At 41.2% G+C, this 22,730-nt stretch overlaps 1 protein-coding gene across 1 annotated transcript in view; it reads left to right on the top strand.

The window, feature by feature from the left end:
- The window catches only part of LOC122813016 (actin-related protein 2/3 complex subunit 1A-B-like), a 494,459-nt gene that overhangs the window by 339,924 nt on the left and 131,805 nt on the right, over nucleotides 1-22,730 (top strand). The window contains exon 6 of the mRNA XM_044085122.1: nucleotides 6,635-6,841. Coding sequence (XP_043941057.1) covers nucleotides 6,635-6,841 — 207 coding nt within the window. The remainder of the gene's footprint in view (nucleotides 1-6,634; nucleotides 6,842-22,730) is intronic.

Here is a 22,730-nt window from a genome sequence, read left to right as displayed (position 1 = left end):
AGAAAGATTGCTAAAAACCTGGAAAATACAGTTAGGTCTATGACAGCAGCCCATTAACATAGGTTTGGATTTGAAACTAAGGACAATTATCAATTATAAATTCTTCTTTGACTGAATTACGAAACTAAGGAACAACAACCCACATTGTTCTATACTTATTTAAAATGGCATCACCTACTCTGACCAAATATACATCGCCAATATGCTAACAAACAAATTCAGTGCTAATTTTGCCCCAATGACTTTAATCCAAAGTTCATATATCCCTGAATCCCTTAAAATCCCTATCATCACAAAGGGACATGTACTGAAGGTGTTTTCTTAGATCAAAAATACTTCTTCCATAGGGTCTGACAATATACATGGTTGTTTATTTAACATAGGTTCATAGGTTTATACTAGGCTATCTGCCCTAGGGCATTTATAAGCCTAGCCAGAGTGTGTTTGGCTTTCGCCACCCATTTTAAATTAATTTTGCTATGCCCTTTTTCGAGGTTAGTATACTGTGCCTCTGTCTAACAGTGACACAGAAGTGATACCTGGGGTAAACCTACGATCTCCCATCCACTCATCAAGATTCCCCTTGAAGAGAGTCAGTGAGGGACTCTGCCTAACCTGGACTGGAATTTTATTCCAGAGTGAAGGGAGCCTCTGGGTTATGAATCTGTCCCTCCAGCATGTCCTATTTATTTCAGTGCTGAGGTTCAAGTCTCTCGGGGGCGTAGCTTGATGGGATTTGGATTTTCTGAGGTGCAGCATGTCCATTAATTCTGGGTTGGACATGGCTTTATACATCAGGCACAGATCGCCTCTGAGCAGGCGGTATGCCACTGAGTACAGCTGGAGTTTCTTTAACCGGGCAGCATATGGCATCTGTTTGAGCCCTTTGATCCTCTTGGTGAGGTACTTTTGGGGTCTTTCCAGTTGCTGCAGGTGTCTGGTAAGGTACATCCCAAAAGGGGCATTGTACTCAATTATTGGCCTGATGAGGGATGAGTAAAGAGGCATGATGACCTCCCCTGATCTAGATGTGAATCCCTTCATGATTAGGTGGGCTATATAAAATGTTCTTCTAACCACTTTGGCCACGTGGTTGTCAAATGAGAGATTGCTATCAACTTGGGTCCCCAGGTCCCTAATTACTTCTTCTGTACTTAATGGATTACCACCTATGTGGTAATTTGTGGCACTTTGTTTTGCCAAAGGGGATGACAATACACTTTTGGCGTTTAGCTTGAGGCCATGGCTCTGGCACCAGTTGTCTGTTTCTATGAGGCCCTTTTAGAGGATGCTTGTGTCGGCTGGAGAGTCGATTGTGGCGCCCAGTTTGCAGTCATCTGCGAACTTGGTCAGCCACAGTCCGTCCATGTTGGCCTGTACCTCCGAGAAATATATACCGAACAAGAGAGGTCCCAGGACTGAGCCTTGTGGGATGCCACTTGTAACTGGTTTGGAGTCTGACATGGCTCCAGCAATTCTAACCATGTGGGTTCTCTCCTTGAGCCAGTTTGCAACCCATCTAGTGACATAGGGGTTTATATTTAAGCTGGTGATCTTATCTATAATGCCCAAGTGGGGTATTGTATCGAAGGCTTTTGCGAGGTCCAGGTAGGCTGTGTGGACCACCTTCCCCTCGTCAATGGCCTTAGTGACTGTTTCAAAGAAATCAACCAGGTTTAAGAGGCAGGATCTTCCCTTAACAAAGCCGAACTGGGTAGGATCCAGTGTCTGTAGGTCCCCAATATCTTTATTTATGAGGTCCATGATGATCCTTTCCATAGCTTTGCAGACCAAGCTAGTCAGGCTTATGGGGCGATAGTTTCCAGGATCCGTTGAGGTACCACCTTTGTGGAGAGGGACCACTGTTGCTGTACGCCACTCTTTGAGTACATATCCTGTAGTAAGGCTGAGATTGAACAGTAGTTTTATGTTTGGGTTTAGCTCTTCTTGGAGTTCATGTAGGATACAGCCTGGGACACCGTCTGGTTCCATTGATGCTGTGTTTTTTGCTTTGGAGAGGGTGGCTCTTACCTGAGCATCTGAGATGTCAGGGGGGCAGCACTCTGCTGGGATAGATATTTGCCCTTTTGGTGGGGGGGGGAGTTTGTGCTGAACCTGTCACCTAGGATGTTGGCAATGTCTGTGGGTTCAGTGTATTTTTTGTCATTTTGGACTAATTCTGAGCATATCTGGGAATTCCCACCCAGGTTCCTAACATAACTAAAGAAAGCCTTGTGATTATCCTTAGTGTCCTGTGCAATTTTTCTCTCGAAGCTGGCCTTAGACGATTTTATGAGTGCCCGTAGTTTTTTGTTAATACTGATCAGAGATGCCTTATCTTTTTGGGATTTTGCTCTATCATGTAGTAGCTTCCTCCTTCTATTGTATAGTTTGTTTATGGCTGGGGTCCACCAGACAGGACGTCTGCCTTTGGAGGATTGGGTCTTGGTTTTATTTGGGATTGCATGATCCATGCATTCCTGAAGGTGTTCATAGAATGCGTTTATAAAGGATTCTGCAGTCTGGGCCGTATTTTCCACAGGCCCGGGGGCTTTGAAGGATTCCACCTCAGTTTTGAGGAGTGTGAAATTTGCTTTAGAGAAATTTTTCACTGTGGTTTTCTGGGCAGGGGGTGGGGTTGGGATGTGAATATCCAGTGAGATTAGTTTATGGTCTGATCTTACCAGTGAGGGATACACTTCTGGTCTGGAGCATAGAGTCCCCATGTTGGTGATGATCAGGTCCAGTATCTTTTCCCCTCTTGTGGGAGTGGTAACAAGTTGTTCCATAGCATTTGAGTTTATAAATTCTAGGAACCTTTGGGCTAGGGTGTTGGAGCTAGAGTAATGCTCCCAGTCTATGTTTGGGTAGTTGAAGTCGCCCAATATAATGGTGTTTGGAGAGACCTTCATATTTTCCAGTGTTCTCAGGAAAGCCAAGTGGGGTTCCTGGGTTTGGGAGGGTGGTCTGTAGCAGGCTATAAACTGGAAGGCAGTTTTACCCACTGTTAGTTGCACATGGATAGTCTCTGATGCTTTGTGCTGTGCCACCAACCTGGAGGTATGGGTATCTTTGACGAATATTGATATTCTCCCCCCTTTTGTGGTTCGGTCCAAGTTTTGGGGCCGAAAAGCATGGTATGAGGTATAGCCTGGTAGTGCTGGGGTGCTCTCGGGAGCCTTGAACCAAGTTTCTGTTACTGCACAGATATCGATGTTCTCCACGCTAAGGAGAGTTTCGAGTGTGTGCATCTTGAGGTTTAGACTTCTGGCGTTGAGTAGCATTACTCTTAGTTTCTTATTCCTTGTGATACCTATGGAGGTGGGTTTGTCTTTTGAGCCTTGCCTAAAAAAGGCACTATGGGGGTAGCAAGAGCCTTTGCCAATATCCAAAAGCCCAGGGGTCTCAGGTGCAAACCAAAACAAAAAATAATAATAGAAAATATATAATTGTACTGCATTACTAAGTATTCGAAAGTAATCCAAGCAAGGCAGGCAGTCTGTTTCCAGTAGAAAATCCTTTATTAAGTACACAGACAAGCGATCCAAGTAAAACAAAAATAGAGTAATAATTTCCTCACAAGCTTTCTAAATATATAATACTTTTTATCAGGCATGGGGGTGGTTTATTATGCTGTAAAACAAAGTGTTATTGGTACACGTTAAATTCACATCCCTTCCCCCATCAGTGTGACATTCGAGCTGGTCCTGCCCTACTTAGTAGCTGCCATAATAATATATAACCCTTATGTACTTTAAATAAAATTTATAATGATGTGGTACCTCTTATTTAACCAGATTATTAAGTAGATTATTAAGTCTGTGATTTTATCCAAGACAATGTACTACATGGCTGGAAATATATCAACCTTAGTTCATTTGGCAATCAAAAAATATATATAAATATATACATATACATTTTGCATGTAAAAATCAATTTCTATTTTCGTATCCTATTGTTAACAAAGATCGCTTTCGTCCTTCTAGACTTCTTCAGGTCTGTGTATAAGAACCCTAAAAACAATCTATAAAAATATATATAATTGTATAATTAGTTAGTACTGTTATTACACATCATTTTGAATAAAGTGGAAAAAATAACCAGAAAAAAATAAAAATAAGAAAAAAATAACCAGATCTAAAGGGGCAACATCCAAAGTTCCCTTTATTAAACCACTTAGTTACCTGGATTCCTTGTTTAGATGGTAAAAGTCAACCTCATAAAGGATTCATTTGATGATGCCAGATGCATTTAGTCTGAAGGTAAAGGTAAAAGTAATAAATGTATCCCTTGCCTGGCTTCAAGAAGGGAGGTTGCAAAATACAAAAACCGAGGCTCTATAATGAGAGGTGTGACTTGTGAAATTCCAGGAAATCCAGCAAAATGAGAGCTATGGTATCTTCAAGCCTTAAGAGAGTCTGAAGTTGAGTCACAGAAATGAATGATTAGATCTTGAGTAAAGAACATGGGCTTGTATAATGTGGAATCTTCAGTCCTTATTATTATTATTATTATTATAATTCTGTACTTTCTTCTCCATTTATTGCATAGTGACATTATGATGTAGTAGCTATGTAAGAGTGAGAGTAGTGAAAAAATGAGAAGACAAACAGTTCATTGTCTTGTCAAATGGCAGTACATGTGGTCATTTGAATCTTTCCACGTAGCACAGCTTATTATCACAAGAAGAAGAAACAAAAGCCTCTGCTGTGGGTGAAGCCTGCATTGTAGGAATGACAGGAGGTATTACTGGCGAACCTATTGAGTGCCATAGTAATCATTAGCATTGTTGCCTTGTGGTGCATTGATCTCTGGTCTGGTTCTTGGCTAGGATGTCATCTCTGTAGGGTCTACATGTGATGTTTTTCTCCCGGATCTCAGAGTTATGTCATGATGTGAATTGACAGTCCTGCAAATTTTACATGACTGAGAACATGTGTGCATGTGTGTGTGTATGTGTGTGTGTGTGTGTGTGTGTGTGTGTGTGTGTGTGTGTGTGTGTGTGTGTGTGTGTGTGTGTGTGTGTGCGTATGTGTGTGCATCCTACACTACACTGGTGACATATTCAGAATTACTTGTTCTGCCTTGCACCCACTGATTTCCAGGAAAGACTCAATTTTCCAGTTCACTCTGAAATGGATTAAATGGCAATCAGAGAAATAATTAATGATATTCCCTAACATTAATGGCCATACAGTGGTTGCATTAAACACAATAACTCCAAGAGTGTGGAATGTTTTTCTAGGTCTTGCTGACTAACACCATCACCATTATCACAATCAATGCTGCAGAATATGGCACAAGCCTCTGTGGTAAGTCTTATGTTGATTTTCACCATCTAAAAGAATCCAGCTAACTAACTGTGTGTGATATAGAAATGTTCTTTTCTGGCTGTTTTCCTTTTAACTGCTTGCATTTGTACTGAAAAGATTACTCTCTGAATATTTTAAGGAATGAAAAAGTTATTGATAGTGTTATCAAGTCTTTTTATGGTGTCCTTTTTCATTCTCATTTTCTTGCCACATAAGTAGACAAGAGAAGACCAGAATAGACTCATTCTCTCTTTCCCTCTTGCTCTATTTGTTACATATAATAGAATTAAAATTTAAAGTATATTTCAACTGTGAACATTATAAGACATCAATCACAAAATTATATTTGTTAATATGCATTTTGCAGTGCCTGTGGAATTGTGTTATGTCTGCTTAGCATGTATTGCTAAGTGTGTGTGTCTCTCTCTCTCTCTCTCTCTCTATATATATATATAAGTGATAGCGAAATAGGGAACAAATACTAACAATAATCTGTAGCAGCACTTCCATACAGTGTCAGAAGATGAGGCCAATGCAAGAAAAGAAATGATAAAGGACGTAGCTGAACATTTTCAAATGGAAAGGTAATAAAGCATGTTGAATTTGAGCAGGAGCAGAAAACCTGTGCATCTAATCTTGGTGATAGTTGGCTGTACTTTATTACATTTGCCTAACATAACAGATGTCGTTGAGCAAGGCTATAAAATGCCACAATGCGTGAGACTATATCCAGTTTACTGTACCATCTTTGCATTATTCATTTTATATTTGTTTTATGGTTTGTCAGTACTGCATACTTTTTCTTGTTTGGATTTATTATACTACGTCAACATGCAACATAAAACACCGTCAATCAAATGTGAAAGATTCTGCAACATGATAAAGTAATTTTGAGAGAGGGGTACAAAAGAACCCCCCGCCCCAGCAAATAGCTGTGTTATCTGCACCTATTGTAACTAAAATAAGTAATTTTGAAGTAACCAAAAACTTGGGGTAATTTATATCACTTTGATGGGCTGCCCATCTGATCTTCCAGACTCCAGTCTCTACCAAACGTGCTTCAGCAATTTAAATATTGTCACTGTGCCATGTATGGTATCCTTTACTAATTGCTGAACAGTATAGAAAATAAGTATATTTTGATGGGTTGTATTGCAGTGTATTGCATTGTAATGGGCTGTTTTTCCAAAAATACACAACATCAAAACAACATTTCTCCTGTTCCTTAATGTTATTTCTGCCCTACTAAGAGCCAGATTAAAGCTATGTGAATGGATTCCATAGAAACTGACATTGTTATATTTTTGCATTTAAATCTCTAGAGTTTACTCTGCTTACGTTAAAGAGATTGAAGACAAGCCCTCTTCAACGCCATGGGGCACAAAGATGCCTTTTGGAGAGATTCTGTTTGAAAAGGGAGAGAATGGAGGATGGGTGCATGATGTTTGCTTCTCCCCGAGTGGAGACTGCCTTGCCTGGGTGTCCCATAGTAGCACAGTATGTGTAGCTGATGCTGCCAAGGAGAAACAGTAAGTGTCATACAGAATTGGAAACAATAAAATGAATTGCCATGTGACAGTGGGTGCAGAATATCAGAATCTTCGATCCTTCTACTAATAATGTTAGTGACATACAAGCAAAAGTTCAGTCACTGTTGATTTATATAGACAGCTATCTAAATGTGTGCCATTATTTTCCACTGTGACTAGACATTTATAGATAAGCTACAAGAAAGGTTTTTGTCAAAATGAGCAGGTAAAAGAGATAGAATGTTGTGCAGAATTTCTGTTAAGGTAACGCTAAAATTCTTGAATTAGTTCATGCAGTAAGTCTCTAGGATGTCACACTATGTTGAAGCAGGTAACACTGCTACCTTACAGTGCCTTTCTGTCTTTCTTGGCTGCCACGTATGTTTTTTTTATTCACCAGCTGCTCTGGTTTTCTGCTACATTCCAAAGATAAAATTGCACATGAATATGCATGGTGTGTGTGTGTGTGTGTGTGTGTGTGTGTGTGTGTCTCCTGTGAAAGGCTGGTGTCCTATTGTCCTGTTGAATGCCAGAATAGGCTGTCTCTCTCTCTCTCTCCTATTATCCTGAAATGGAAAAAGCTGCTATCAGAGAATGAATGAATGAGTGAATTTGTCAATTAATGACTGAATGACCATAAGACTGCAAAATGTCAAGGCTCCATGCATTATTTGGGTCATTGTAGTATACATAGCTGTCCTGAGTTTGACAGTGCATATGAAGTTGATCAGTGATATCCTGCTGGGGTGACTGACACATGGTCTAGAAATACACTTTTTCAAATGAAGGTCACTGCAGGGGAAATTCTTCTTTTCCTGTGGCATGCTGACTATAGAGTTAATTATTTCAATAAAGATTGTGTAAACAGTGAAGTCCTGTGCAGTGAGGGCTGTGTAGAACAACTCCCCATTACAAATTCAGTTTTCAAACCAAGCTAAAAGGTTCTTGTGTTTGCACTTGAGTAAAATTCAAAAAGGTGTTGCCTGCTGAGTGTCCCTGAGTTAGGGAATCCAACTGATGAGATATAATTCTAAAGCAAAGTACACCTCTCTTCTAAATTTCACTGTGATTTAGTTTCATAGTATAGTACTAGGCTATCTGCCCTGGGGCATTTGTAAGCCTAGCCATAGTGATGTGGCTTTTGCCACCCCATGAAATGGTACAAAAATGTACAGAATAAATCTAGAATACTGTGCCTCTGTCTAGTAGTGACACAATGAAGGTCCCCTTATATAATAGAATTAGTTTACTGTGCCCCTGTCTAGCAGTGACACAGATGTGACCCCTGGGGTAAACTTACGATCTCCCATCCACTCATCAAGATTTCTCTTGAAGAGAGTCAGTGAGGGGCTCTGCCTAATACGAACTGGGATCCTGTTCCAAAGCATGGGAAGCCTCTGGGTTATGAATCTATCCCTCCAGCATGTCCTATTCATACTTGTGCCGAGGTTTAAGTCTTTAGCTCTCGTGGTCCTGATAGATTTGGATTTTTTGAGGTGGAGCATGTCCATCAGATCCTGATTGGACATGGCCTTGTACGTCAGGCAGAGATCACCTCTGAGCAGGTGGTATGCTACTGAATAGAGCTTAAGTTTCTTTAGTCTGGCAGAATAAGACATATGTTGGAGACCCTTGATCCTTTTGGTGAGGTACTTTTGTTAGTATCTACTTGCTAGTAGTCAGTCAAACAGTATTCATCATCTGGCCATGTAGTCAGTATATTCAGCCATTGCTCACGAATTACGGCTAAAATGGGCATAGTTACTGCTTTCCTACAGTGACACTATTATTTCTTTCACCACAGTAAAGTCACACCTTTCCAAGTGACATAACTTTCCTCATAGATTCCATCCTGATTCTACAATACAGAACATGGTGGTTGGTAGTGTTGGAGTAAGTATTGTTTCAGCTTCCTATGCCATTTTGACATTGAATAGAACTATACACATGTACAAAGAATTTGTGATCATGTGCACATCTTACCTATATGAATTTGGATGGCAAAGTGGTGCAACGGTAGCAGTGTCACTTTACAGCAAAGGGTTCTCTGGTTTGATTCTCGGTTGAGGTGCCTTATGTACAGGTCTACATACCCTCCCTGTGTTTGTGTGGGTTTTCTCCGGGTACTCCTGTTTCCTCCCACATTTCAAAGACATGCATCTGGAGTGTTTCTCCACTGAAAATTTGCTTCATTCCAAGTTGGACTTTCCCAGTAAACAAATGTTAAATAAATAAAAATATGTTTGATTTCTTGATCCAGTTTGTTGTTTTATGTTTTTGTTCAACTTTGCCTTTACGTATATTTTAGTATTGTAAGAGCTATTCTCCGTGGTTCTCATCTGTGAATAGTTGCTTTGCCTGAAACATAACACAGCTTTGCCCGTAACATAACAGAGCAGTGAGGTTGACTGCTCTGGCGCCATTTAAATATTAGCACTGCGGTGGTGGTGCTGCGGTAGTGTTGTCGCCTCACAGTAAGATGCTTTTCTGTTCGACTCTCAGCTAGAACGTCTTCTGTGCGGAAACATGCGTGAATGGGCGTACCTTCGTTGAAGGTTGTGCGTCACGGCCGGCAACTCGGCACATAAAAATCTACTGCCAATCAGCGGAATTCCGACCCCAAACCGGGAAAAGTTGAAAGACGCAGCAACCACCTAACAAGGTCTGCTGGCGTTGTGTGCTTACCAAGTAAGATTAATTTAAAATATCTACTGCTAAAATAACATATACTTAGATGGTGGTGGTGCTGCGGTACTGCTATCGCCTGACAATAAGACGTTGTCCCGTTCGATTCTCAGTTAGAGCGTCTTCCGTCTGGAGACATGCGTGAATGGGCCTGCCTTCGTTGAAGGTTGTGTGTCAGAGCTGGCAACTCGGCACGTAAAAATCGACTGCCAATCATTACCGGACCGGAGTTCCGCTGTGGCGACCCCTAACCGGGAAAAGCCGAAAGACACACACACTTAGAATGTATGATAGTTTTGCTGTATGACATTGCCTTATGTGAACTGTTGAGCTGTATAACGATAGAACGCGCTATAATCTGCATCGTTAAGTACGGTAGCTATTTAACGCTGGGTACCAACGCATTATAGATACAAATCTGTAACGTTTATAATAATCAAGGTAATTCTGCTTAGTTTAATGATAAATCGGTTGTATTATAACCCAATTTGATTTCGCTCACCGAAATCACATAGACGAGTCTGTTTATTTCATTGGCATGAGTTTAAATAATCTCGCCCTAACACACGGAGTAAATTGCTGTTAATGCCTATACTGTTAGGAAACGCAAGATAACAGCTCTTTGAGATACTGTAACTATTGCTGTTTTGCATTTTGCGTCATTACCTACAGGTTATATTTGTATCTACTGCCCCACTGTTTGTAATTCATGGTTACACACATATCCTTGTGCTTGAAGTAGTGCTAATGAAATCTTATCATAGTGCATAGAGTTAAGAAATGCTTGTTAGCAGCTGTTAGAGATATTTTAACAATTGTAGAGTGCCATTTCATGCCTTTACTGTTAAGAAGCACGCGTTAGCAGCTGTTAGAGAGGCATTTCAACAATTGTAGAGGGTTGTTTCATGCCTTTAGTGTTAAGAAACATATGTTAGCAGCTGTTAGACATATTTTAACAATTGTTGTTATGCTTTACTGAATTACCTATAGATATTTTCAGAAATGTTGTGTAGCTTTACTTGAATTACCTATAGGTTATGTTTGTTTATATACTGTTCTACTATTTAACTGTATTGCTTAGTCAGAAACACTTGTCCTTTCTCATTGATTACCGTTACGAGGGCTTACTGACTGTATTTTTGAGTTATCTATGCTACCATTCTCATCTTATACACTGCTGCACTGCCTTAGAGTAATTCTTACTTATTCCACCCCTCTCCCTCCTTCACAGCCTAACCAGGCTACCTCTCCTATTTCCCTTCACTGAATTCTACCTTCTCTCTACTTCATGTCCTTAACTCATATTTTACCCTCTTTGCCATTCCCCTATAAACATGTTACCTACTTCTGTATTTACCTACCAATGCTTCTTTCTCTCTCCCTATTTCATTTCCACTCTCCTTGTGCAGTGAGTACCCTACATGAAGCTCACAACCAGTAAGGGCTAGCAACCTAACAGCCACCACCAGCAAAGCTACCAAAACTCCTGTGACCTTCAAGCTGTATTCCCTATAATAGTGTATGCTTTCTGAACCAACTAACTTAAAAGTTTTTGTTAAGCTTTGAACAACTTCTGTACAGCTAGTGCACATCCCAGATGCCAGTCACCTACTAAACCCACCCCATAGACTGGTCCTTCCCATAGATACCTGATCATTTCCTCACCTGGTCTACACTGTTTTCTGTTTAACAGTCTACTCCATCGTGATATAGCTTATTCAGGTTAAGAGTTGCAGCAGACAGTCTCACATAGGTTATCCTACCTGTCTCAAGTCTGCATTGGTGATAGTATTTCCTCTACACCGCTGCTGGCCTTGTGGTTTCAGCCCTCTCCGTTCGCACTCCAGGCTCACTCCGCTCCCCTACCCTACCCCCAATTCCCACCCACTCCCACATAATGTAGACTTATACCTAACCACAGCCACACCCACCAACCACCCACCAATCACATAACTCCTTCCCAAATTTCATAATTAAAATAAGTACTCCCCTTTCCATCACCATAGCAACCACCACTGTTAATCCCCACATCCACTTACTAGAACACTTATAGCAACCTCCTCAGAATGGCTTGCTTAAAATGGATTCTACTCCTGTTTACTTCCATGTCTCTGCTACTCCTGTTATATAGCCTTTTCTCATATAATATTACTCTGATTCATACAATACCCCCACCCTGTCAAACCTCAACACAACCAAACCCACTCCATATTCAACAATTTCCCATCACCTCTACCCTTTTCCAAACTACTATTATTGACTATCACTCACTCAAACACCATCTACAAGTAACCAAATTCTCAACCTCTCTTAGGTACTCCAATCTTGTATATAAGCTCTCCAAACTCCTTTATTACTTATCCAAACAATTAAAGCTGGCAGGAGACATCCACCCAAACCCTGGCCCAACTTCCACACATTACTCACCTCCTCACTCAACGCAACCTAACCTCACATTACTCCACCAAAGGAAACAAAACTCATCCCTCCTACTCCTCAACATAAATATAAGAAGCATATCTAACAAAACACACAATCTACATGCCGTAATATCCAACTACTCCCCTGAAATAGTCAGTTTAACAGAAACATGGCTAAAACCCAATATCAACAGTAATGAAATCACTCTCCCAGGTTACAATATCTTACGAAAGGATAGAACAAATAAAAAAGGTGGAGGTGTAGCTATCTTATATAAAGACCACCTTTCACTTGACCTCATTGACTCCTCCATCTCAAACATAGCTAATGCCAAACTAATTCTAGCTAAATTAACAATTAACACCAGCAAACACCTTAATGTCATAGGTGGATACACCCCACCAGGCAACACCATTGCCACACTTGAGAACTTACTACTATGGTGTGCCACATCTCTCCCTCAAGAAACCATTCTCATGAGAGGCTTTAATATTGATTGGCCCCTCTGCTCCTCTCCATCTCCAAAAACACATATTAACCTGTATGGCTTTGCCCAACTCATCACAATTCCCAGCAGAACTGATAACACTTCTAATCATAAATTCATTCTAGACTGGACTCTAGTTAACTCTCCTCACCTATCATCCCACTGAGGCTGCCTCCCTGACAACATGGGTAACCATTGCTCAACCTTTCGCCTAGGAGACTGCATCCACTCAACACATCAAACTATCTATCATACAGTTAGAAACAAACAAAAAAATACTTTAATTCCAATCATTTAATTTCTGCCCTTAAAACTTGCTGTTGGAAAAATCTCAAACAACTGCCCTTAGATGATGTACTCTCCTTCATCAAAACCTTCCTTGACATTCTCAACACCCATGCACCACCTAGAAACATTAGAGTCAAATCAAATTATGCTCCCTGGCTATTAAAGGAAACTAGAACCCTACTCAACACCAGAGACAGGGCCTGGTTGCAGTTCCATAAGAACGAAACCAGCACTACTAAACAACATTTTTAAGAACTTCAAAACAAAGTTAAAAAACTAATTAAATTCGACAAATGCAACTACTACTAAACATGCATACAAAATATCAGAAAAACCCACAAAAGTTCTGGACATCAGTTAACAACCTATTGCAACCAGGTAAAAGTACTACTCCTACTCCAAAAACAACTTACAACCATGATAATGTTGCTACCCATTTTAACACTTACTTCACTGAATCTATTCAAACTCTAATTAACAACCAAATTAAATCCAATCCTAACCCCCCACCCTAACCATATTATAACCCCTCATAACTCCACCAGCCAATTAAACCCATTCTCCATCATATAAAAGGTTACTAAAAAAAAATAAAACCAACCACATTAGCAGCCGACAATCTCCCTGCAGAATACCTACAAATTGCAGCAGAAACAATCTCCTACCCAAATACCATACTTATAAATAGATCAATAACAGAAGCATATGTCCGCACTATATGGAAAATCTCTCATATTTTACCACTTCACAAAGGTGGTAGCTCACGCAAATTCACTATCACCCCATTGCCATTCTTTCACCCTTATCTAAAATCCTGGAAAAAGTAGTACACTTTCAACTCATGAAATACCTCCTCTCACAAAATCTCCTATCCCTTACCCAACATGGTTTCTGTCCTGGGCATAGCACCACAACAGCCCTACTGTCTTTTACAAACATAGTTAACCAACACAGAAATAACTCCAAATTTGTATCAGCCATGTTCCTTGACCTATCAAAGGCCTTTGACATGCTCAATCACAGTAAACTCATTACAGTCCTTTCCTCCCACAACCTCAGCCATACTGCTATTACCTAGTTTCAAAGCTACTTACCAACCATCAACATGCAGTCCAATGGCAACAATCCCTCTCACCCCTTCTCCCAGTCAGTTTAGGAGTCCCATAAGGCTCCATCCTTGGACCCCTTCTATCCTCTCTCTTTACCAATCACCTTCCCTCTGCCACTCCCCATACCAGCATTATTCAATACGCAGATGACTCCACTTTGATATGCTCTGCTACCTCCCTCAAAGAACTTCAAACCATTGCCCAAGACTCCTTTCTATCTGTCGAAACCTGGATGACCAGCTCGCAACTTATACTAAATCCCAATAAAACAAACCCACTACTTTTCTACCCCTCTAGAAACACTCCCCCACCCACAACCTTCCACATCCTCTCTAAGAACAAAACCATGGTCACTCCACCTACCCATACCAAACTGCTTGGAGCTGTAATTGACAATACCCTTAAATTCAACCTACATATAGACCAAACCATTAAAAAAGTTCACAAAAAACGTGGCCTACTTTACAGAAACAAACAATTTCTAACAAGTAGTACAAAAATTACAATTGCCAGGACACACCTACTATCTACACTCCTATATGCTTCCCCGATCCTAACAAATCTCTGTAAAACCAAACTTGGAAAACTGGAAGCTTGTTACAATAAAATATCCAAATTTGCCACTAATGCCTCTTACAAGTCACATCATTGTCACTCACTAAAACAGCTCAATTGGCTAGAACTCCCTTAGCTGCTATGCTTCAACCAACTAACCTTAGCTCATAAAATTATCCACCAGCCTGAAAACACCCCAGTGCTCAGAGACATCATTCAACCCTACTCTGTCCCAAGATCCATTTGCTCTAACAACAAACACCTCCTACAAATCACTAGGCCAAAAAACTCAGCAGGTGAATCCCTTTTTTCCAACTATACTTCCAAGCTGTGGAACCACCTACCAAACTCACTAGTAACCTCCCTCTCAACAATACACTTTAAAAAGCCCCTAAAAACGCAACTACCCTGGATAGCACACTCCTCAACTCCACACTGCTTCTAACTCTCCATCGAAGCCTCCTTCCTTAACTGTATAGGATCACTTCTAATAGCTTGTAGCAATTACCCATAACTCAATGTTATTGTCATGATTTAACACTTCAGATGTCAAACTTACACTCTCTATTGTCACTGATTAATTTTTCAGTACTAAGAAAGACTTTACAAAATCTCTCAATGTATTATACGTACATGTATGTTTATGAATCCCACTGTTTTATACTTATTGTTATACTGTACTATGCTATGTTACTTAATTAAATGGAGCTTTTCTCCCTGGGCCTCCAGTGAAAAAGGACAATTGTCCAGTTGGACTTTCCTGGTAAACAAATGTAAAATAAGTAAATAAATAAAAATAAACTCTTTAAGAACCTAGTGCAATATTTTACATAAAACTAATGAGTTATACTCTGAGGAGGCTATCTGGCACAGAAACAATACACAAATCAAGAAAAAGCTAAGTCATGACTTGATAGGGTATGGCTTGTTATACAGGAAGATACACTCACTATATATAGGTCATACCTCTTTAAATTATACATTACAGAAGGCAAAACACACGAGAATCATGAGAACTCACATAAATTCTATGATGACATTATTATTTACTGAAGGAAGTAAATAATAGTGGGGTACCAGTAATGAGCTATCTAACAGTATGATTTATAGAAAAAGTTTTCCAAGGTTCTGATTTTGTAAGTTCTACAGCAAAACAGAAAGAAATGAAAATGTGGACAATTCTGCTGCCAATAAAAATGTTATGCCTGTTTGTCCTCAGAGGAGTGGTTTAAGACAGTAACTTGTAGTTTATTGGCCATTTTGGGTCATTTCCTGCCTTTTCCAGCCCCCTGCTATAAAGCACGCTTTGGTGGGCTTTTCTGGCTGTAGAGAACTCAGCACAGCTCCTCGTGGTATCCAGCAGAGTTCCTAGAGCAGCAGAGACCAGAAAAGACAACTTTCCAGATTCTAAGTATTTTTTTTCTGCATTTTCGATCTTTTGTGCCTTTCGACGACTGTTTCTGCCTATTTTATAGAGTTATTACCTGTTTTTCCTGTTTTTATAAGCTTGAATTGTTTGTTGCACTTCCTAGTTTAAGTTTGCTTAAAAGTTAAACTACAGGCTAATACACTCAAGTGTACTAGCTTTTGATAGCATTTAATCGAAAAGCAAAGCATTTATTGTGTTTTCTGTCCTATCTGTGTAAAAAACTTGAAAAAAAAACAAAAAAATATTCTTGTTTTCCATACTTTCCTGAATAGTTTGTTCCAGTGATCAGATTTTGCTGATCCCTGGGCTTTGTCTTGGTTCCTGTACTTCTCCATTTTCCTTGTTTGGTCAGGGGGAAGTTTCTTTACTCACCAGTGAGAGTGGGGAGTACTGAGCTGCCTGTTTGTCCTCAGAGGAGTGGTTTAAGACAGTAACTTGTAGTTCATTGGCCATTTTGGGTCATTTCCTGCCTTTTCCAGCCCCTGCTATAAAGCACGCTTTAGCGCAGAGTTGCCACAGGAGCACACAAGAGCAGCGGCGGTTAATCAAGGTTAAACTATTCGGGCTACCTAAAGTCCACTCTTCATTTTTTCCCTTAGAACAGCTCTTCTTGAACTGTACTGCTAATCTAACCAGCCTATTCTCTAACTAAAAAAATCAGCTCTACTCGATTGCTAAGTAGACTATTCTCTATCTGTAAAGCCTAGCACTTGCTCCTAAAGTACTTTTGACTCTGATATAGCACTTTTTATTATACATAGTATCCCACCAGCCTAAAAACACCACATCCCCCGAAGTCTTTTTCAAACTCATCTACATAAAGTTTTTGTCTATTCCTTCTAGCATGTCGAGGGATCAGTTGCTAGTGTCCTCTCCTGCTCAGCTGGTGAATCTGGGAATATTGAGGCAATGTTACAATTGCCTCATGTACACAGACAACCCTCTCCTTCTCCCACAAAACACAAATACATGTGAGCGATGCAACTATATAGCCAAACTGGAGGCTGAGCTCTCTCAACATAGGACTGGCAAGACCAGACAGGAGGAGAAGGTAACCACACACACCACAAACCCAGTCTCACATAGCACTATCACAACTTCAAATCATACACATAAACACACAAAGACATACTCGAGGCTCTGATCAAAATCTACCAAAACAGCAGAGGCCACCAAAGCAGACACCCAAACAACTGCCTCCACAGGGCACAGCACATGCAACACATAGACCACAGAGTCAGTGTGCCAAACAGTCACAGCCCTTAAGGCCAAACACAATGCCAGACACACTCGTCATAGGTGACTCCATAGTCAGACACACTGATGTCCCACTCACCAGATTGAGTAAGGAGAAGGTCACAGTAAGCTGCCTATCGGGCGCTAGAATCCGCCACATAACGCAAGCACTCAGGTCACTCAACTGCAGGTACAAGTATGACTCAGTCATTGTCCATGCTGGTGTGAACGACCTGAGACGTACCTCCCTGGACTACATGAAAAGAGACATAGAGGAGCTCTCTGATTATGTAGCCCAGGCAGGTATGACCCTGACCTTGAGCAGTATCCTACCTTCACCAAGAATGATGCCACAATACAGAGACAAGATGATCAGCTTTAATAATTGGCTTAAACTATGGTGTCATTCAAAGGGGATTCAATGTCTGTCTGCCTGGGATGACATGCTGGACAAGCCACGCTGCTTAAAGGGACGGCTTGCACCTGTCACCCTGGGCTTCCGGATTTTGGCAAAGGCTCTTGCCACCCCCATTGTGCCTTTTTTAGGCAAGGCTCAAATTCTAAACCTACCACCCTAGAACACAAAAAAGGAAAAAAAACTAAGGGTAATGCTGCTCAATGCCAGAAGTCTCACCCTCAAGATGCATGCACTCGAAGCCCTTCTCAGTATGGAGAACATCGATGTCTGTGCTGTGACTGAAACCTGGTTCAAGGCTCCTGAGAGCACCCCGGCACTGTCAGGTTTTACCTCATATCATGTGTTCCGGCCCCAAAACCCGGACAACACCAAAAAAGGAGGGGGGTGTCCATATTCATCAAGGACACCCTCACCTCAAGGTTGGTGGCAATGCACGATGCATCAGAGACCATCCAGGTGCAGTTAACCGTAGGCAAGACTGCTCTGCAGTTTGTAACATGTTACAGGCCACCCTCTCAATCTCAGGAACCTCACACAGCATTCTTGAAAACACTGGAGGGGATAAATGTATCTCCAAACACCATCATACTGGGTGATTTCAACTATCCAAATATAGACTGGGATCACTACTCAAGCCCCAACACTCTAGCCCAAAGGTTCCTAGAGTTCATAAACTCAAATGCCATGGAACAACTAGTCACCATCCCCACAAGAGGAGAAAACATACTAGATCTCATCATCACGAACATGGGGTCACAATGTTCAACACCAGAAGTATACCCATCATTGGTGAGATCAGATCATAAACTAATCTCACTGGAAGTCCACATCCCGCCCCCACCCCAGATAAAAAAGACCACAGTGAAGAACTTGTAACCAAAAGTAAATTTTGCCTAAGACACCACGAAGGAAACTCGCAATCCACTAGAACTCCGTTTATTGTAAGGACAGTAAAAATAACGCTGGAAATCCAAAATACGTTTTTGATACACAATCATCATCAGAAAAGACTAAAACACTCAGTTTAACATCACTTCTGATTATATACCCTACCCTGTTAACTATCCAACACCAATAATGACCAATTAGTGAAAGTAGTGTCAATTAGTAAAAAAACAGTTTGTGATTTGTTAATTTAACTTGAAAAACAATGTTTATAAAATTTTTCCAAACAGACTTAAAAATGAATAAGTAAGTATATATATAACTAAATATAGAGTGTTTTAGTCTTTTCTGATGAAGATTGTGTATCGAAAATGTATTTTGGATTTCCAGCGTTATTTTTACTGTCCTTACAATAAACGGAGTTCTAGTGGATTGCGAGTTTCCTTCGTGGTGTCTTAGGCAAAATTTACTTTTGGTTACAAGTCTTCTTTATTTTGCCTGCATCTCTACTTTTTGTGGTTCACAGTGAAGAACTTCTCAAAAGCCGACTTCACACTTCTAAAGACTGGTGTGGTCTCTTTCAAGGCCCCCGAGCCAGCGGAAACCATTACTCAAACCGCTGAATCACTTACTAATGCCTTCTACCAGCACCTCCAGGACTGCACGGATCAGGCAATCCCAAACAAAACAAAGACTCTTTGTACCAAAGGCAAGCGTCCAGTCTGGTGGATCCCAGCCATAAACAAGCTCTACAACAAAAGGAGGAAGCTACTACAAGATAGAGCAAAATCCGTAAAAGGGAAGACACCCTTGATCATCATAATTAAAAAACTGAGATCTGTCATAAAATCATCCAAGGCAAAGTTTGAGAGAAAAATCGCTAAGGACTCAAAAGACAATCATAAGGCCTTTTTTAGCTATGTTAGAAACCTGGGAGGAAACTCCCAGATATGCTCAGAATTAGTTCAAAATGATGTAAAAATCACTGAACCTACAGACATTGCCAACATACTGGCTGCCAGGTTCAGTGCAAATTCCCAAAGGAGAGATATCTATACCAGAGGATTGTAGCCCCCCAAACATCTCAAATGCTCAGGTGAGAACTGCTCTCTCCAAGGCGAAAAAACAGCATCCATGGGACCAGATGGTGTCCCCGGTTGTGTGCTCCACGAACTCAATGAGGAATTAAACCCGCAGTTAGGGCAGCTGTTTAATCTTATCCTCACCTCAGGATCGTGCCAAGGAGTGGCGTCGGCAGCAGTGGTCCCACTTCACAAAGGAGGTACCTCCACCGACCCGGAAACTACCATCCCATCAGCTTGACAAGCCTGGTCTGCAAAGCTATGGAGAGGATCATAATGGAACTCATAAATAAAGACATAGGGGACTTGCAGATTTTGGATCCAACCCAGTTTGGCTTTGTCAAGAGCAGATCATGCCTTTTAAACTTGGTTGACGTTTTTGAAACAGTCACCAAGGCCATTGACGAGGGCAAGGCAGTCCACACAGCCTACCTTGACCTGGCAAAGGCTTTCGACACAATACCCCACTCGGGTATCATTGAAAAACTCACCAGCTTAAATGTAAACCCATACGTCACAAGATGGGTTGCAAACTGGCTAGCGACAGAACCCACAGGGTCAGAGTTGCTGGCGCCATGTCAGACTCAAGCCTGTCACAAGTGGTGTCCCACAGGGCTCAGTCCTGGGCCCACTTTTGTTCGGCATCTACTTTTCAGAAGTACAAGCAAACACAGGAGGATTATGGCTGACAAAGTTTGCAGATGACTGCAAACTGGGCACCATAGTTGAAAACCCATCTGACACAGACATCCTTCAGAAGGGTCTCATAGAAACGGATAACTGGTGCCAGAGCCATGGCCTAAGTTAACGCCAAAAATGCATAGTCATACCCTTCGGGAAAAACAAGGTTACCCCTAGTTACCATATAGGTGGCAATCCACTAAGCACAGAAGAGGTTATCAGGGATCTGGGGACCCAGGTTGACAGTAACCTTTTGTTTGACACTCACGTTGCCAAAGTAGTTAGGAAGACCTTCTACATTGCCCACATGATCATGAAGGGATTCACATCTAGATCAAGGGAGGTCATCGTTCCCCTGTACTCATCACTCATCAGACCAATGATTGAGTACAATGCCCCATTCGGAATGTATCTGACCCGACACCTGCAGCAATTGGAAAGGCCCCAAAAGTTCCTCACCAAAAGGATAAAGGGTCTCAAAATATGTCTTATGCTGCCCGACTGAAGGAACTCCAGCTCTATTCAGTCACCGTCTGCTCAGAGGTGACCTGTGCCTGACATACAAGGCCATGTCCAACCCAGAATTAATGAACATGCTTCACCTCAAAAGATCTAAATCCATCAGAACTACAAGGGCAAGAGACTTAAACCTCAACACGGCTATTAATAGGACGTGCTGGAGGGACAGATTCATCACCCAGAGACTCCCTACGCTGTGGAACAAAATCCCGGTACATGTGAGGCAGAGCACCTCGCTGGCTTTGTTCAAGAGAAATCTTGACCAATGGATGGGAGATCGCAGGTATACCCCAGGGATAACCTCAGTGTCACTGCTTGACAGAGGCACAGCAAAATAATGGGCATAGTATCCTTCAAACTAAAGGGGTGGTGAAAGCCACAAAACTCTGGGCTAGGCTTATAAATGCCCTAGGGCAGATAGCCTAGTATGAACCTATGAACCTATGAAACGTCATTATACTAATTCAGTAATTTAGTATGCATTTTTTGTGTTATAAAGATAGTGGAAAATCTGTAACTCAACATGTATTAGATATACAGACTCAGAATACATAGGCTTTGTATAGCTCCGAGTCTTTTTCTGTTTCCACATATAGATTGCACGCAAAGGTGAACAAATTTGATATTGTCTATGGTAGATGCCTGAAAGAGTAAGCTCTTACAAGCTATGAAGTACGAGTGTGGTTAGCAAGCCATCACTGGTCAATCGGAGAAGGTGGAAGGAAGGCCAGTGCTCAGGTTGCAGGGTCTGTGGTTGCAACCCAAGTTTAAAAATATTCTGCCATTGTGTTAATAACCAGAATAAATTACATAGTTTAGGCAATTATTCCTCATCCTTGACTCATCTGTCTGTATCTTGGGGAACACACTATGCACTAGATGGTAAAGGTAAATAACAAAATCAGAAAATGATAGGTATGGGGTACTGTAATAGACAACATGGCTTGTTACAAAACCGTACAGCAGGTTAGGCAGATCATATGTGAATTTAGGTGTTTTACATGGGCAGTATTACTGAAAAGTTCATAGGTACATATGTAGGTAAGTACTAGACTAGCTGCACTTGCAGGCCATCTTAAGCCTAACCGGTTTCCCTTTTGCTGCTCGAGTTAACCTATCCCATTTGGTTAGAGATTGGACTTACATATCCCATGGTCGATAATTGTATATTACCCCTGATGAGAATAACTGGGATCATACCAGTAATCTATTATATTCCATTACTTGATGAAACATGAAGTTTCCTATTTAGTTAATATGTGGGAGTATGAGCAAGAAAGCCATTAAGAATCAAAGTTACTCTTTCAAAGCCCTGGTGAGTACAGAGCTTATGAATCTGAGACCTGAAATTTTTATTTCATTTTTTGCTGACTATTATTTCCCCTCTGACAGGTCTTGAACCGATTTGTTCTCTGATGGAGAAGGGATTCCCTAGTCTCCATGGGACTGGAACTGACCATAGAGAGCCAGTCTGATGGAGAAGGGATTCCCTAGTCTCCATGGGACCGGAACTGACCATAGAGAGCCAGTCTGATGGAGAAGGGATTCCCTAGTCTCCATGGGACCGGAACTGACCATAGAGAGCCATTCTGATGGAGAAGGGATTCCCTAGTCTCCATGGGACTGGAACTGACCATAGAGAGCCATTCTGATGGAGAAGGGATTCCCTAGTCTCCACGGGACCGGAACTGACCATAGAGAGCCATCATCCAGAAAATTATGAAGACTGTTTGTGTCCCATCTCATTTAATTTTTACTGGTTGCCTATATGGCAAAGGAACACACTTATACCAGTGGCCTGAGTGCATAAGTTCACCCCTTGAAGAATTGGGGCCTTCCATATTAAAATGCAGATCCTACCTGTCCCCATGCCACTGAACTGCTCAACACCTCTATTCCTTAGCCTTTGCCACCCTCCAAGGTGGGACTCAGGAGCATCTCTGAATGACTTATACTTAGCACTGGTGGCTGATGTATGCACCTGTATTACCAAGAGGGCTCATAATGCATTCACATTTTTGTACTTGTACAGCAGAGGCTGCCATCATTGGCCAGGTTAAGCCAAGCACATGCCCCTGTCCAGTGCTGTATACC

This window comes from Protopterus annectens, chromosome 10.part0 (assembly GCF_019279795.1).
Source record: "Protopterus annectens isolate FY-2018-M chromosome 10.part0, PAN1.0, whole genome shotgun sequence".
NCBI lineage: Eukaryota > Metazoa > Chordata > Ceratodontiformes > Protopteridae > Protopterus > Protopterus annectens.
Note: the sequence above shows the minus strand (reverse complement) of the source record. Positions and strands in the feature narration are given on the sequence as shown.